This window comes from Ceratotherium simum, chromosome 3 (assembly GCF_057802395.1).
Source record: "Ceratotherium simum simum isolate JZ-2026a chromosome 3, ASM5780239v1, whole genome shotgun sequence".
In the NCBI taxonomy this organism is placed as follows: domain Eukaryota; kingdom Metazoa; phylum Chordata; class Mammalia; order Perissodactyla; family Rhinocerotidae; genus Ceratotherium; species Ceratotherium simum.
The window spans coordinates 72080418-72096531 of record NC_141902.1 but is presented as its reverse complement, the minus strand read 5'-3'; the positions used below and the strand labels follow the sequence as shown (position 1 = coordinate 72096531).

The 16114-nt window shown below is 38.8% G+C and overlaps 1 protein-coding gene across 5 annotated transcripts in view; it reads right to left on the bottom strand.

Annotated features, from left to right (window-relative positions):
- Positions 1 to 16114, bottom strand: part of TUBGCP5 (tubulin gamma complex component 5) — a 49846-nt gene that overhangs the window by 29522 nt on the left and 4210 nt on the right. For all 5 annotated transcript variants that reach the window (XR_015551570.1, XR_015551571.1, XM_014780997.2 and 2 more), the window contains exons 4-6: positions 3261 to 3357; positions 2756 to 2835; positions 2235 to 2370 (exon numbers count right to left, since the gene is read on the bottom strand). Coding sequence is in view for 3 of the 5 variants with exons in the window: in XM_014780997.2 (XP_014636483.1) it covers positions 2235 to 2370; positions 2756 to 2835; positions 3261 to 3357 (313 nt within the window). In the remaining 2 variants the exon portion in view is untranslated. The remainder of the gene's footprint in view (positions 1 to 2234; positions 2371 to 2755; positions 2836 to 3260; positions 3358 to 16114) is intronic.

Here is a 16114-nt window from a genome sequence, read left to right as displayed (position 1 = left end):
TGGAAGAATAAAAGTCCACAAACAGCTAAGTCAATTTTGAAAAAGAGTAAAGGAGGTGAGTGGGAAACTTGCCTTCTACCTGTTGGGACATATTACAAAGCCATGTAAACAAAAACAGCCTGTTCTTCGGCAACTCACACTAAGGGAAGAGAACTGAATGTTCAGAAATAAATATACATATTGATATATAATAATGATAGAACCACAAAGCAATGTGGAAAGAATGGACTGTTCAGCTCATGACATGGGAGAAAAATAAGCTGGATCCTTTAATCTCACTTCATACATAAAAGTGGACCTGGTTGTAGTACGTACAAACAATGAAATAGTATTCAATCTTAAAAAGGAAGGAAATTCTGAAGACACCTGCTATAACACTGATGAACTTCGAGGACATTGTGCTAAGTGAAACAAGCCAGTCACAAAAGGACAAATACTACAGTTCCCCCTTATCTGATGGGGATATGTTCCAAGACCCCAAATAGATACCTGACACCATGGATAGCACCGAACCCTAGATATACTGTTTTTTCCTATACATACATTCCTATGATAAAGTTTAATTTATCAATTAGGCACAGTAAGAGATTAACAACAATAACTAATAATAAAATAGAACAACTATAATAATAATACTGTAATAAAAGTTACCATAGAGCTTAAAAAAAAAAAGTGGACCTAGCGGTCACTGAAGACCTAAACATAAGCTATAAGAAAGCTAACGGAAGGAAAATATAGGAGAACGTTTTTGTAGAGAAAAATATCAAGACCCAAATACTAACCATACCATGAAAAACTCACAGGTTTGAGTACAATAAAATATTTTTTAAAAAATCACAGATTCTGTTTGAAGGATACCATGAAAAATGTTCACAGTCAAGTGACTAGAAGATAACTGCAATGTCTAAAACCTAGGAATTAACATCCAAACATACAAAGAACTCCGAAGGGCAGGGGTGGGCAGGAAGGACATGAAACCCAGAAAAAAACAAGCAAAGGATGTCAATGGGCACTTTATAGAAGAGGCAGGACCAAGGGACCTGAGGGACCACAAGTACTTCAGCCTAGTAGTCAGACAAATGCAAATGAAACCCACAGCGGCCCAAATCAGCGGGGCGGATCTTATCAAGTAGGGATGAGACTGTGGGCCAGGTACATATGGGCATGGCACCAGGTAGAGGGGGTGACAGCAGCTCAGGGCCTGTCCACAAGGAAGTGATAATAGAAATGTGGTGTTGCAAACTGCAGAATCCTATGCAGCAGTCAGGAGTGAGAGATGTTCATAGGGCAACATGGACAGATTTAAAAAAGTTAAATGAAAAGAGAAACAGAACCAAGTTTACACATAGCATAATACCAGTATGTAATTTAAAAACAGAATATATCAACCAATACAATGTATTTTACAGGAACTCAGCATATCTGAGAACATAGATATCAAATACATTAGAACAGGTGCCTGTAACTGGGCTGGCAGAGAAAGGGAAAGCGAGTGAGAATCAGAAATAGCAGAAGAGAAGAAATAAACTAAACCAAAAGGCCCTGCACAGACTAGTGATGATAATGTGCTCTGAACTGATTAATCCACACTCTGTCCTAAATGTTCAATTCAAGAATTAAAAAGAAAGGAAAGAAAAAAGAAAATCAGAAAATCATTAGGATGCTAAATCAGCTTTAACTACTTTATGTCCACTTGGCAAGGTTCAAGTACAGTGAACAGGGCCTGGTCACAGATCCCAGCTTCTGAGGTTAGCTTCACAGCCATGTGACCACAGGAAAACCACTGTAACCAGGCCTTTGTTTCCTTATCTACAGGTTGCTTCCAGCTCTGTCTGGATTCTACCAATTCAGAGTTCTTCCCTAAAAACTGAAAAAGCAGACATTCGAATTTAAAATTAAATTGTATAGATCTTTTCCTTTCATTTAGTTACTAACTTTAGCAGAGTCAATCATTCTCCAACAAAAAATAAATTGAAACATTTAGGACTAACAAAGTTCTCAGAACTATAAAAACAGAACAAAATTGCACTCTAACTCCCTTTTCAACATTAATTTTGTAGTGTGACTTCTTAGGCACTACAGAAGAAAGATCTACTAATAGTTGAAGAAGATTTATTTTATACGATGGCAGAGCTTACCAATATCTTAAATCACATGGAACCATTCTCAAAATGTGCCTGTCCTCCTAGAGAGTTCTATTAGAAAACGCTGCCAGCATCCAAGAACACACGTACCTTTCCAGTTGACACGAGGCGCCAGCTTCCTGTTTTGATCTTGTTCTTCTAAAGGTGTCCTATCTACCTGAATGCCCGAGTCCTCTCTGCTTAAGGGCTGTTGATCATCTTCGTCTTCACTTTCTTCAGACCAATTCTGATTAAAAAAGGAAATACACCTTACCCTTAGAGCATATAACAACTGGAGCTATTTAGAATAAAAGATTAAGAAAACTTCAGAGGAAACCCAAAACTACACCATACCAAGTGAAACTTTTTTCTAAATGTCCTGAAAGTTACTAGTACAGAATGGAATTATTTTTGGTGATAAAAAATCCCAAGAGTCACAGCTCCTTAAGGGATACTTATTCATTCTGTTCAACTTCCTAGTACTAATGATTTGGTACAAGATTTTAATAAATCTTCCATAATAAACTACTCTAGTTTAGTGGAGTGTTCCTGTTTTAGTTAAGTTGCTGTAGGGCAGAAGGACCCACAGAAATCATCTCTATCACTTGGCATGTATTAATATTGCGACTTACCGGTGTGTCTACATTTGGACCAAGGTCAATTTCTTCACCTTCCATCAAGTATTTTCCCCAGTCAAAATCATCTTTCTTTTCTAAAATGTAACAGAAGAATCTCATCAGCTTTATCAAAAATACGTAAAAAAACCAAAAAAATAAAAAACAAAAAAACCCCCAAAATTACAGGAAAAAAGTCTAACAAAGCTCAAAATAAAAGGTACTCGGGAAAAGCAAGTTCAAAAATATTGAAACCCTCGATAAACTGATATTCTAATACATTTAAAATTTTTATTTATCTTCAAAAGTTATTTTTCTCCTTATATAATTGAAAGTAGTTTAACTTACAAAGTCAAAATTTATGTTTTAAATGAAAATTTGCAATTGCAATTGCATCCAAGGCAAGAAATATTTTAGTTTTATAGATTTTTACAACTTTATATAAAATCTCAAAGTCTAGTAATTAAGTAATAAAACCAATTTCCCTTTTATTTGTTATATATTAAAGCATTTGTTAACGTACCCACTTCTTTCTCTCTTGGTGTTTCCACATAATTGCTGTTTGAAGGAGAATCAGACAGACACAGAAGAAGTGACAGTATGGAGTAATGTGCATCTGTCTTTAAAAGAAAAAGTGAAGAATATGAGTCACTCAGGTTGATAAGAGCTTTCTAAACCAGTCTGAATAAAGAAAACTGCATGACAGTTATGTCCCCAGTTGTTTTCCTGGTTTGATAAAACAAGAATTACACCTAAATAAATCCTAATCTCTAACCTTTTTTTATAGTTCAAATGTGTATACATAAGGAACCTGTCAAAAATGCAGTACCTGAATCATAATGAGGAATTGTCAGACAAACCCAAATTGAGGAAGAAGCTACCAAATAACTGGCCTGTGCTCTTAAAAAATGTCAGTCAAGAAAATGAAAGACTGAGGACTGTTCCAGATGAAAGGATACCGACTGGTGCACGTGAGCAAAGGGAAGAGGAGTTCCTCTAACTACTCTTCAACTTTTAAGTTTTTTTAAAACTTAAATTATATTTTAAAAATCACATTAAAATGTTACCAAAAAACAAAAATACCCCAAATGTGCTAAAGGTCATAAACTATGCATGGAAAGGAAGAGGAGATAGATTAAACTCAAGGAAGGTAAGGGAAGTCTCTGATTCCTAAGGAGCAGCGAGCTCTTCCTATTATATGTTCTATAGTACCTTATATACGTCTTTAGTGTTTATAATTATAATTAAGTAACTCTTTGGGCAGTGATAATCATGTCTCCTTTATTCTGTATTCCAACCACCCAGTTTGATGCTACAGACACAGCAGACACCTGGTCAACTTCCTGAGAATGAAAAGACAATGTATCATTAATAAGATTGCAAGGAGCTGCTCTTGTTTTGATAACTTCTCACCTGCTTGGAAATGCCTGAAATTCCTGTAACAAAGAGAAGCATTTTTAGAAGTCAAGATGGTGACATAGGTGGACTCTGAACTCACCTCCTCCCACGGACACAGCAGATTTACAACTACTCTTGCAAAAATTACCCGAGAGAGAACTGAAAACTGGATAAGAGGAACCCCTGCAACAAACGACTATCCTAATTGAGGTGGAAGAGGCAGAAATTCCCTTCTGGAGAGAAAAAAAGCCACCTTCACAAGCTTCAACGCTTCACGGCCACCAGGGAGCAACCCACAGGTATGCAGCCCTCACTGGAGGAGGGGGGGACCTGAGCCAGTGAGCGTGACTGCTACAGGCATTTTTTGGACCCAGCACAGCTGAGACAAGTGGCATAATAACTGACTTTGCTTGCTACTAACAACATTGGGGATATCCCCAGAAAAGCTGGTTCACAAAGACATTAAAGCCAGCTCTTAAAGGGCCCAGGCATAAATTCACCTATTTTGGAAACCAATCTAAAATCACCAGAAAGAAAGGTGCACAGTCCTTTGATGAAAAGAGACTCACCTGATAGGCTCTGAGTACATCTCAGTGAGAGGTGAGACCTCTCCAGGGACTGGGACATTGGCGGCAGGCATTGTTGTGACCTGGTGTGGGTGTGCTGACACAGATGCCATTGGAGTTCTCCCTGGGGCCTGCTAGCCCAGGGTCTGCCCCACCCACTAGAGCACTGATTTAATCCAGCTCAGCCAGAGCAGGCAGCCCACCCTAGGGACTGGCCCCACCCAACAACAAGCCCTCAAGCAATGTGTAGGCCTGCATAGATTGGTGACTGGATTCTCCACAGCCTGGCAAATGTGTCCACCTCTGTGGGGCAGGGCGTGCACAAGGATTGGGTGGAGACTGTGGGGCGTTGGTGGAGTGTGTGAGGCTCCTGCCTTGGAGAGACTGGATCCACTTCAGGGGGTCGGGGCGTGCACACGGGGCAGGACTGTGTTGTCTGTGTTGTGCGGATCTGTGGGTGGCAGGGGTTGTCAGCTGCAGAAGACTTGTGCTTCTCAAAGAGCCACATTGGGGATTGGCCACACCTTCCAAAGCCTGAAATAACGGGGTGCTCCTGTGCCTGAGGCCAGCCCCACCCAGCTGCAATCCTCAGAGAGCTGACAAGAGCCTTACAGGCTGGAGGCTTATAGCAATTGTAAGCCCCTGAGCTTAACACCCAGCCATGCTGGGGGCCTACTCACTTAATAGAAAAACTGCAGCAGGAATGTGCTATTAGATGTTGCAGCCAACTGAGCTGGGGCTCCCCACACCCCATAAAGAGACTGAAGGGCCCACAACAACTACATGCAGCTGAGCATTGCAACCAGCAGGCCAGGGGGACAGCCTAGACTCTCTGGGCACCTACGGCAAAAGCAACCCCGCCACAACAGAAGGACACACGTAGCCCACACAGGGGTCACTCCTGGAACATTTGGAACTGGTGACAAGAGGGAACCACACTGCAAGGCCTCATAAGGCATCACTTACACAAGGTCACCTCTCCAAGATCAGGAGACGTAGCTGACCTACCTAATACAGAGACACAAGCACAGGGAAAGAGGCAAAATGAGGAGGCCGAAGAATACGTTCCAAGTAAGGGAACAAGACAAAACCCCAGAAAAGGAACTAAGTGAAACAGAAATCAGCAACCTACCCGACAGAGAGTTCAAACAAAGAGTGTTAAGGATGCTCACTGATCTTGGGAGAAGAATGGATGAACTCAGTGAGAACGTCAACAAAGAAATGGAAGATATAAAAAAGAACCAATCATAAATGAAGAATACAATACTTGAAATGAAAAATTCACTAGAGGGACTCAAAAGCAGAGTAGAGGATACAGAAGAATGGATCAGCAAGCTGGATGAAAGACTAGAAGAAAATACCCAAGCTGAAGAGATAAAAGAAAAAAGAACTAAAAAGAGTGAGGACACTCTAAGGGACCTCTGGGACAACATCAAACATATTAACATCCATGTTATAGGTATCCCAGAAGGAGAAGAGAGAGACAAAGGGGCAGCGAATCTATTTGATGAAATAATAGCTGAAAACTTCCCTAGCCTAAGGAAGGAAACAGACACCCAGGTGCAGGAAGCACAGAGAGTACCAAACAAGATAATGCAAAGAGGTCCACACCAAGACACATCATAATTAAAATGTCCAGAATTAAAGATAAAGAGAGAATCCTAAAAGCTGCAAGAGAAAGACAACAAGTTATATACATAGGAAACCCCATAAGGCTATCAACTGACTTCTCAGCAGAAACCTTACAGGCTAGAAGAGAGCGGCACGATATATTTAAAGTGCTAAAAGGAAAAAACCTACACCCAAGAATACTCTACGTGGCAAGGTTATCATTCAAAATAGAAGGAGAGATAAAAGGTTTCCCAGACAAGCAAAAATTAAAGGAGTTTGTCACCAAGAAACCAGTTCTACAAGAAACGCTAAAGGGACTTATTTAAGGAGGAAAGAGAAGACCATAAATACGAAAAATTATCTATTTCCATGATAAGAGAGTAACGGATACAAACGCACAAAAAAGAGGTTAGATATCATATCAAAAACATAAAATGTGGGAGGAGAGGAGTTAAAGAGTAGAGCTTTCAGATAGAGGTCAAACTAAAGAGACCATCAATTTAATACAGATTACTATGTGTAGGTTACTGTATATGAACCCCATGGTAATCACAAACCAGACACTGATAATAAATACACAAAAAACTAAGAGAAAGGAACCCAAACTAAGTATATACTTATCAATAGCTATTTTAAAGGTCAACGGAGTAAATGCCCCAATTAAAAGGCATAGGGTGGCTGACTGGATAAAAAAACAAGACCCACATATATGCTGCATACAAGAGACACACTTCAGACCTAAACACACTCACAAACTGAAAGTCAAGGGATAGAAAAAGATATTCCATGCAAATGGCAATGAGAAGAAAGCTAGGGTAGCAATACTTATATCAGCCAAAATAGACTTTAAAAGAAAAACTGTAATAAGAGACAAAGAAGGGCACTACATAATGATCAAGGGAACAATCCAACAAGAGGACGTAACACTTGTAAATATCTATGCACCCAACGTAGGAGCACCCAAATATATAAAGCAATTATTAACAGACTTAAAAGGAGAAATAGACTGTAACACAATAATAGCAGGGGGCTTTAAAACTCCACTTACACCAATGGATAGATCATCCAAACAGAAGATCAATAAGGAAACACTGGCCTTAAATGACACACTAGAACAAATGGACCTAGTAGATATATACAGAAACATTCCATCCAAAAACCAAAGAATACACACTCTTTTCAAATGCACATGGAACATTCTCCAGGACTGATCACATATTAGCCCACAAAACAAGTCTCCATAAATGTTAGAAGATTGAAATAATACCAACTATCTTTTCTGACCACAACGGTATGGAACTAGAAATCAACTATAGGAAGAAAATCAGAAAAGCCACAAATATGTGGAGATTAAACAAAATGCTACTGAACAACGACTGGGTCAACAAAGAAATCAAAGGAGAAGTCAAAAAATACCTGGAGACAAATGAAAATGAAAATGCGACATGCCAGAATTTATGGGATACAGCAAAAGCAGTTCTAAGAGGGAAATTTATAGTAATGCAGGCCTATCTCAACAAGCAAGAAAAATCTCAAAGAAACAATCTAACAGTGTACCTAAAGGAACTGGAAAAAGAACAAACAAAGCCCAAAATCAGTAGAAGGGAAATAATAAAAATCAGAGCAGAAATAAATGAAATAGAGACTAAAAAAACAATAGAAAAAATTAATAAAACCAAGAGCTGGTTCTTTGAAAAGATAAACAAAGTTGACAAACCTTTAGCTAGACTCACCAAGAAAAAAAGAGAGAAGGCTCAAATAAGTAAAATCAGAAATGAAAGAGGAGAAATTACAACAGACACCTCAGAAATACAAAAGATTATAAGAGAATACTATGAAAAGCTATATGCCAACAAATTGGATAACCTAGAAGAAATGGACAAATTCTTAGAATCATACAACCTGCCGAAACTGAATCAAGAAGAAATAGAGAATCTGAATAGACCAATCACCAGTAAGGAGATCGAAACAGGAATCAAAAACCTCCCCAAAAGTAAAAGTCCAAGACCAGACGGCTTCCCTGGTGAATTCTACCAAACATTCAAAGAAGACTTAGTACCTATTCTTCTCAAACTCTTCCAAAAAATTGAAGAGGAGGAGAAGCTCCCTAACTCATTCTATGAAGCCAACATTACCTTGATACCAAAATCAGACAAGGACAACACAAAAAAAGAAAATTACAGGCCAATATCACTGATGAACATCGATGCAAAAATCCTCAACAAAATACTAGCAAATTGCATACAACAATACATTAAAAAGATTATACACCATGATGAGGTGGGATTTATTTCAGGGATGCAGGGATGGTTCAACATCCACAAATCAATCAACATGATACAGACATATTAACTAAATGAAGAATAAAAATCACATGATGATCTCAATAGATGCAGAGAAAGCTTTTGACAAGATACAGCATCCATTTATGATAAAAACTCTGAATAAAATGGGTATAGAAGGAAAGTACCTCAACATAACAAAGGCCATACACGACCATATATGACAAACCCACAGCTAATAACATCCTCAATGGTGAAAAACTGAAAGCTATCCCTCTAAGAAAAGGAACCAGACAAGGATGCCCACTCTCACCACTCCTATTATAACACAGTATTGGAAGTTCTAGCCAGAGCAATCAGGCAAGAAAAAGCAATAAAACGTATTCAAGTTGGAAAGGAAGAAGTGAAACTGTCACTATTTGTGATATGTCATGCAGATGACATGATTTTATACATAGAAAACCCTAAAGAATCCACCAAAAAACTTTTAGAAGTAATAAATGAATACGTAAAGTTGCAGGAAACAAAATCAACATAGAAAAATCAGTTGCGTTTCTATACACTAACAACGAAGCAGCAGAAAGAGAAATTAAGAATACAATCCCATTTACAATTGAAACAAAAAGAATAAAATACCTAGGCACAAACTTAACCAAAGAGTTGAAAGATGTGTACACTGAAAACTATAAAACATTGCTGAAAGAAATTGAAGAAGACACAAAGAAATGGAAAGATATTCTGTGCTCTTGTATTGCAAGAATTAACATAGTTAACATGTCCATACTTCCTAGAGCAATCTATAGATTCAATGCAACCCCTATGAAAGTCCCAACAACAATTTTCACGGAAATAGAACAAAGCATCCAAAAATTTGTACGAAACAACAAAAGACCCCGAATAGCCAAAGGAATCCTGAGAAAAAAGAACAAAGGTGGAGGTATCACACTACCTGATTTTAAAATATACTACAAAGCTATAGTAACCAAAACAGCATGCTACTGGGATAAAACAGACACAAAGATGAATGGAAAAGAATCGAGAGCCTAGAAATAAACCCAGACATCTATGGACAGGTAATTTTCGACAAAGGAGCCAAGAACATACGATAGAGAAAGGAAAGTCTCTTCAACAAATGGTTTTGGGAAAACTGGACAGCCACATGCAAGAAAATGCAAGTAGACCATTATCTTACACCATACAAAAAAATTAACTCAAAATGGATTCAAGACTTGAACGTAAGACCTGAAACCATGAAACTTCTGGAAGAAAACACAGGAAGTACACTCTTTGACATATTTAGCAACATATTTTCAAGCACCATGTCTGACCAGGCAAGAGAAACAATAGAAAACCATATATCTGATAAGCGGTTAATCTCCAAAATATATAAAGAACTCATACATCTCAAGAAAAAAAACCTAACCACCCAATTAAAAAATGGGCAAAAGACCTGAACAGACATTTCTCCAAAGAAGATATACAGATGGCCAACAGGCACATGAAAAGATGTTCAACATCATTAACTATCAGGTAAATGCAAATCAAAACCGCAACGAGATATCACCTCACGCCCGTCAGATGAGCTATAATTAACAAGACAGGAAACAACAAATGTTGGAGAGGCTGTGGAGAGAAGGGAACTCTCATACACTGCTGGTGCGAGTGCAAACTGGTGCAGCCACTATGGAAAACAGTACGGAGATTCCTCAAAAAATTAAGACTAGAACCACGATACGATCCAGCTATTCCACTGCTGGTTATTTACCCAAAGAACGTGAAAATGCAAATGCCTAAAGACACATGCACCCCTATGTTCATCGCAGCATTATTCACATTAGCCAAGACTTGGAAGCAACCTAAGCGCCCATCAAGGGACGAATGGATGAGGAAGATGTGGTACACTACACACAATGGAATACTACTCAGCCATAACAAAAGATGAAATCCAGCCATTTGTGACAACATGGATGGACAGTGAGGGTATTATGCTAAGTGAAATAAGTCAGAGGGAGAAGGTCAAATACCGTATGACCTCACTCATAAGTAGAAGATAAAAACAACAACAAACAAACACATAGAGACAGAGATTGGACTGGTGGTTACCACAGGGGACGGGGCGGGGGGGAGGGGAGGAGGGCGAAAGGGATGATTAGGCACATGTGTTTGGTGATGGATTGTAATTAGTCTTTGGGTGGTGAACATAATGTAATCTATGCAGAAATACAAGTATAATGATGTACACCTGAAATTTATACAATGTTATAAACCAATGTTACCACAATAAAAAAAAAAGTATAATTAAGAAAAAAAGAATTTTTATTCCACAGAGAAAAGTGGTCTAAAATGTAAATACTTGAAGAAAATGACTCTTACTATATAAATCTATTATTTAGTAATAATTGCTAATGTCAGATTGTTTTCTTTGGAAGGACTTTATGCAGCTGAAAGAGGTGAAAGATGAAAGAAGTATGCAAAGCAAACGCAAAGGCGAGTACTGCATTGTTGCACCAGGACTTTGCCCTGCAGTTGGAGGCACCTGCGTGATACCTCCCCCCACTTCTTGCGCCTTGTTCATTTTTTCGCTTACATCTCTAAGGAGCTTGACACCTAGAGGACTCATTAATTAAGTTACCACCAAACTACAAATCAGCACTAATGGTCAAAACATAGCCTGTCCACCAGCTATACATCACACTTTGACCAAAGTCAGTAAGTGTATTAAAGAAAAAGAAGACCGCTAGGCATTAGGACTCTGGCACTTACATTTAGAAGATATAAAGTATCTTACTTAACCTTTGAAACACAGGCTAAGCTGTTCTTTTATGCTATCTGTTTACCTACGAGATGAAGGTAGTACTGGAACTCTTTCTCCATATCAGCCACATGCCCCCATCTCCTGAAGCCCTGCACAGCGCCTGCTCCTCTGTGGAGAGTCAATCAATGAACACATGTACACAGGTGTGAAAGAAGCAGTCCCACGTGCTGTACATTATACCAGAGGCGGTCTTGAATCTCAAATTTAGAGATCACTTCACTTCACTTCCATATTCTCTGAAATCCAAGATACAGACTTCTTAGTTCCAGTGGGGTTTTACAGATATGCCAAAGTCCTTGCTTATTTCCGCAAGAATATCAAACCACCCCAAATTCTCCTTTGCCAAATATCATCAAGAGCCTGGAGGGTGGTAAACTGCCATTTACTAACTCCTACGGATACTATATATCTCTATCTATTTATAAATTGAAATACAGTGAGGTCAGAGATTCGCTTCTGGCATGATGTAGGGAGGTGGTCTTCAAATCCTCTCCCCAAAAAGTAACAATAAAGCTGGACAAAATTGCCAAAGACAACCATTTCAGCACTCTGGATCTCTGGATTCAGCAGGCATACAAATGCTGAGAAGCATTTATCCACGAAAATGACCTCAGGTAAAAACAGCGTGAGTGGGTGGCATATTAGCCTGGAGCTATCTCCCTCCTCCCTCCAACTCTATCCAAGTGGCAGTTCAAGGAGGGCTGGACAGGAAGTGAAAATTAGCAGCTTTGTTGCCCTGTTGTCAGAGGAGGTTCACTTGAATCCGACGGCTGTCAGTTAAAGTGGCATCAGACGGCTGTCAGTCAAAGTGGAATCAGACAGCCGTCAAAGTGGCGACAGCAATGGCAAGTGAGTGTGGGAGCTGGTGGCTGCAGGCCTGTGTGGTGCAAGTAGCACGGCAGCAGAATGGTTGAGGGTTTATCAGGAAGTTTCTGGATGCAAGACAGCCAGAGGGGGCTTGCTAAGCTCTCCACATGTCTTGGGTTGACTAGAGGCTGTAAGGTGCACAACAGAGACTGGAGAGGACCCAAGCCACCTACACATCCTTGGCCAATGGAGCCTGAGTCCACGCACAGAGAAGATGAGAGAGAGCCAACACAAAGTATAAGCCAGGACAGTCTTGAAAATGGCCTTAAGTATGAATGTACTTCTCAGTCCACACACAAATAAATCAGATTAATATTCAAAAATCATTTAATGTAGTACACCATATGGTATGGATTGAATGTTTATATCCCCCTCAAATTAATATGTTACATCTATGAAACTCTAACCCCTGATATGACAGTATTTGGAGATGGGGCCTTTGGGAGGTAATTACGTCATGAGGGTAGAGCCCTGGTCTGATGGGATAAGGAGAGACACCAGAGAGCTCTCTCTACCATGTGAGGACACAGGGAGAAAGCAGCCGGACACAGGGAGAAAGCAGCCGTCTATGAGCCAGGAAGAGAGTCCTCACCAGCAGCTGAATCAGCTGGCACCTTAATCTTAGACCTCCTGGCCTCCAGAACTGTAAGAAAATAAATTTGTTTCTAAGCCACCCAGTTTGTGGTATTCTGTTAAGGCACCCTGAGCTGCCTAAGACATAATATTAATAGAATTCAAGGCAAAAAACATATGATTATCTCAAACACGCACAAAGAGATTTGACAAAATCCAACACTCATTCATGATAAAAACTCTCAACAGACTAGGAATAAAAGGGAACATCCTCAACTTGATAAAGGGCATCTATGAAAAACCTACAACTAACAGCATAATTAATGGTTAAAACTGAAGCTTTCCCTCTAAGACTGGGAACAAGGTGAAGAGGTCCACTCACTTCTATTCAGCACTGTATTGCAGCTTCTAGCCAGTGCAATAAGCCCCAAAACAAACAAACAAACAAAAAACACTTCACAATGGAAAGAAAGAAGTCAAACTGTATTTATTCCGAGATGAAATGATCGTAAGTGTAGAAAATACTAAGGAATCCAGAAGAAAATTACTAGCATAAATGAGTTTAGCAAGGCTAAGTATACAAAAATCAATATAAAAATGAATGAGATTTTTATATGCTAGCAATAAGAAAACTGCAAATGAAATTAAGAAGATAATTCCATTCATAATAGCACCAAATAGAAGAAAATATTCAGGAATAAATGTAATAGAAATGCAAGATTTGTACACAGAAAAACAAAATTGCTGACAAAAATTAAAGATGACCTAAATAAATGGAGAGTCCATATTCATGGATTAGAAGATAATATTGACAAGATTATGTATTAGTTTCCTAGGGCTGCCATAACAAAATACCACAAACTGCGTGGCTTAAAACAAAACAAACTGATTCTCTCTCAGTTCTGGAGGCTAGAAGTCTGAGATCAAGGTGTTGGCAGTCCGTGCTTCCTCTGAAGGACTGAGCGAAGAAAGCTTCCTTGCCTCTTCCTGGCTTCTGGTGGTTGCTGGCAATCTTTGGTTTTCCTTGGCTTGCAGCTGTATGGCTCCAATCTTTGCCTCTATCATTGCAGTGTTCTCCCTGCGTGTCCCTGTGTTCAAATTTCTATTTTCTTATAAGGACACCAATCACTGGATTAGGGCCCATCCTAATCCAAGTTTGACTTCATTTGAACATGCTTACATTGTCAAAGACTCTACAATAAGGTCACATTCACATATATCAGGGGACAGGACTTGAACATATCTTTCTGGGGAACACAATTCAACCCAACAGATGGCAATACTTCCCAAATTGATCTACAGATTTAATGCAATCTCTGCCAAAAGCCCAGCAGGCTTTTTGCAGAAATTTAGCTGATCCTAAAACATGCATGGAAATTCAAAGGGTCTAGAATAGACAAAAGTTTTGAAAAAGAAAAAGGTTGGAGGACTTATATTATCCAATTCCAAAACTTACTATAAAGCTACAGTAATAAAGACAGTGTGGTATTTGTGTAAGGACAGACATATAGATTAATGAAACAATTGAGAGTCCAGAAAGAAATCCTTATATTTACAGTCAATTTGTTTTTGACAAAGTTTCCAAGACAATTCAATAGGTAAAGAACAGTCTTTTCAACAAATGGTGATAGGACAATTGGATATTTGTGGGTAAAAAAAATTAACTTAGATCTTTTCCTCACATCATATACAACAATTAACTCAAAATGGATCACAGATCTAAATGGAATTTGCTAAAACTGCTAGAAGAAAACATAGGAGAAAAGTACTTATAGCTTTGGGTTAGGCAAAGAGTTCTTTTGAAACCAAAAGCATGAGTCATAAAAGAAAGAAATAGATAAAATGGACTTCATTAAAAATGAAACACTTTTGAGCTTCAAAAAAAATATGACTAAGAAAATGAAAAGATAACTCGGGACTGGAGGAAAATATTTGTAAATCATTTTTCTGATGAAGAACTTGTATGAGGATTATATAAACAACTCTGATGACTAAATAAGAAGACAAGCAATCCAATTTAAAAATGGGTAAAAGATATGAATGGACATCACAGAAGACATACGAACGGGAAAAAAGCACATGAAAAGATGCTCAAGATCATTAGTCACCAGGGAAATGTAAACCGAAACCACAATGAACTATTACTACATACTCTAGATGTCTATAATCAAAAACACAAACAATAACAAGCATAGGTGAGGATGTGGAGAAACTGGAACCTTTATACATTGCTAGTGGGAATATAAAATGATACAGCCCCTTTGGGAAATAATTTGGCAGTTTTTTAAAAGGTTAAACCTAAGCCAACCATATAAACCAGAAATTCCACTCCTAGAAATCTAAGAAGAGCGAAGACTTATGTACACACAAAGCTTGCACGAGAATGTTCATAGCAGTTCATTATTCATACTAACCAAAACTGGCAACAATCCAAATGTTATCCACTGGTGAATAAGCAAAATGCAGCATATCCATACAACGCAATACTACTCAGCAATTAAAAGGAATAGAATACGGGCACATGCTACCACATGGATGAACTTCAAAAACATCATGAAAGCAGCAGACACAAAAAATGCATATTGTATGATTTCATTTATATGAAATGTCCAGAAGGGCAAATTTATAAATACAGCAAGCAGATCACTAGTGGGCTGGGGCTGGGGTGGGGCAGGCAATGACTGCAAATGGGCTTGAGGGAAACTTTTGGGGTGATGAAAGTGTTCTAAAACTGCATTGTGGCTGCATAACTACGTATTAACTATAAACCAGTGAACTGTACATTCACAATGGATGGACTTTTATGGTATGAAAGTTATATATCTATAAAGCTGAAAAAAAAGTGTGAAGTTATTGCTACACTACAACACATGTGTCAAAGATACCACAGAAAGGAGAAAAAGGCAACCAATGCTGCCTGTGTAAGTAGGGCAGGACAGAGAGGGACAGCAAGGCAGAAAGGACTGCACAGATTTATTTCTTCAACAAATATTGTCCAGTCTGTTCCAGGTGCCTGGGAACAAGTCAGATATATGCACAGCCCTACACTTGTACAACTCACATGTTAAAGGGGCAGACAGGAAATAAACAATAACAAACACAGGAAACCAATGAAATATACAGTATCTACGGAGACAACACTTGATTTTAATATTAAAGGATGAGATTCCTCAGGCGGGAGAGAAGGGAAGGGCAGTGCAGGTACAGGACACAGAATGTGCCCCAGCAGACCTAAGGCATGTGGTTCCACTGTGTTCAAGGAGCC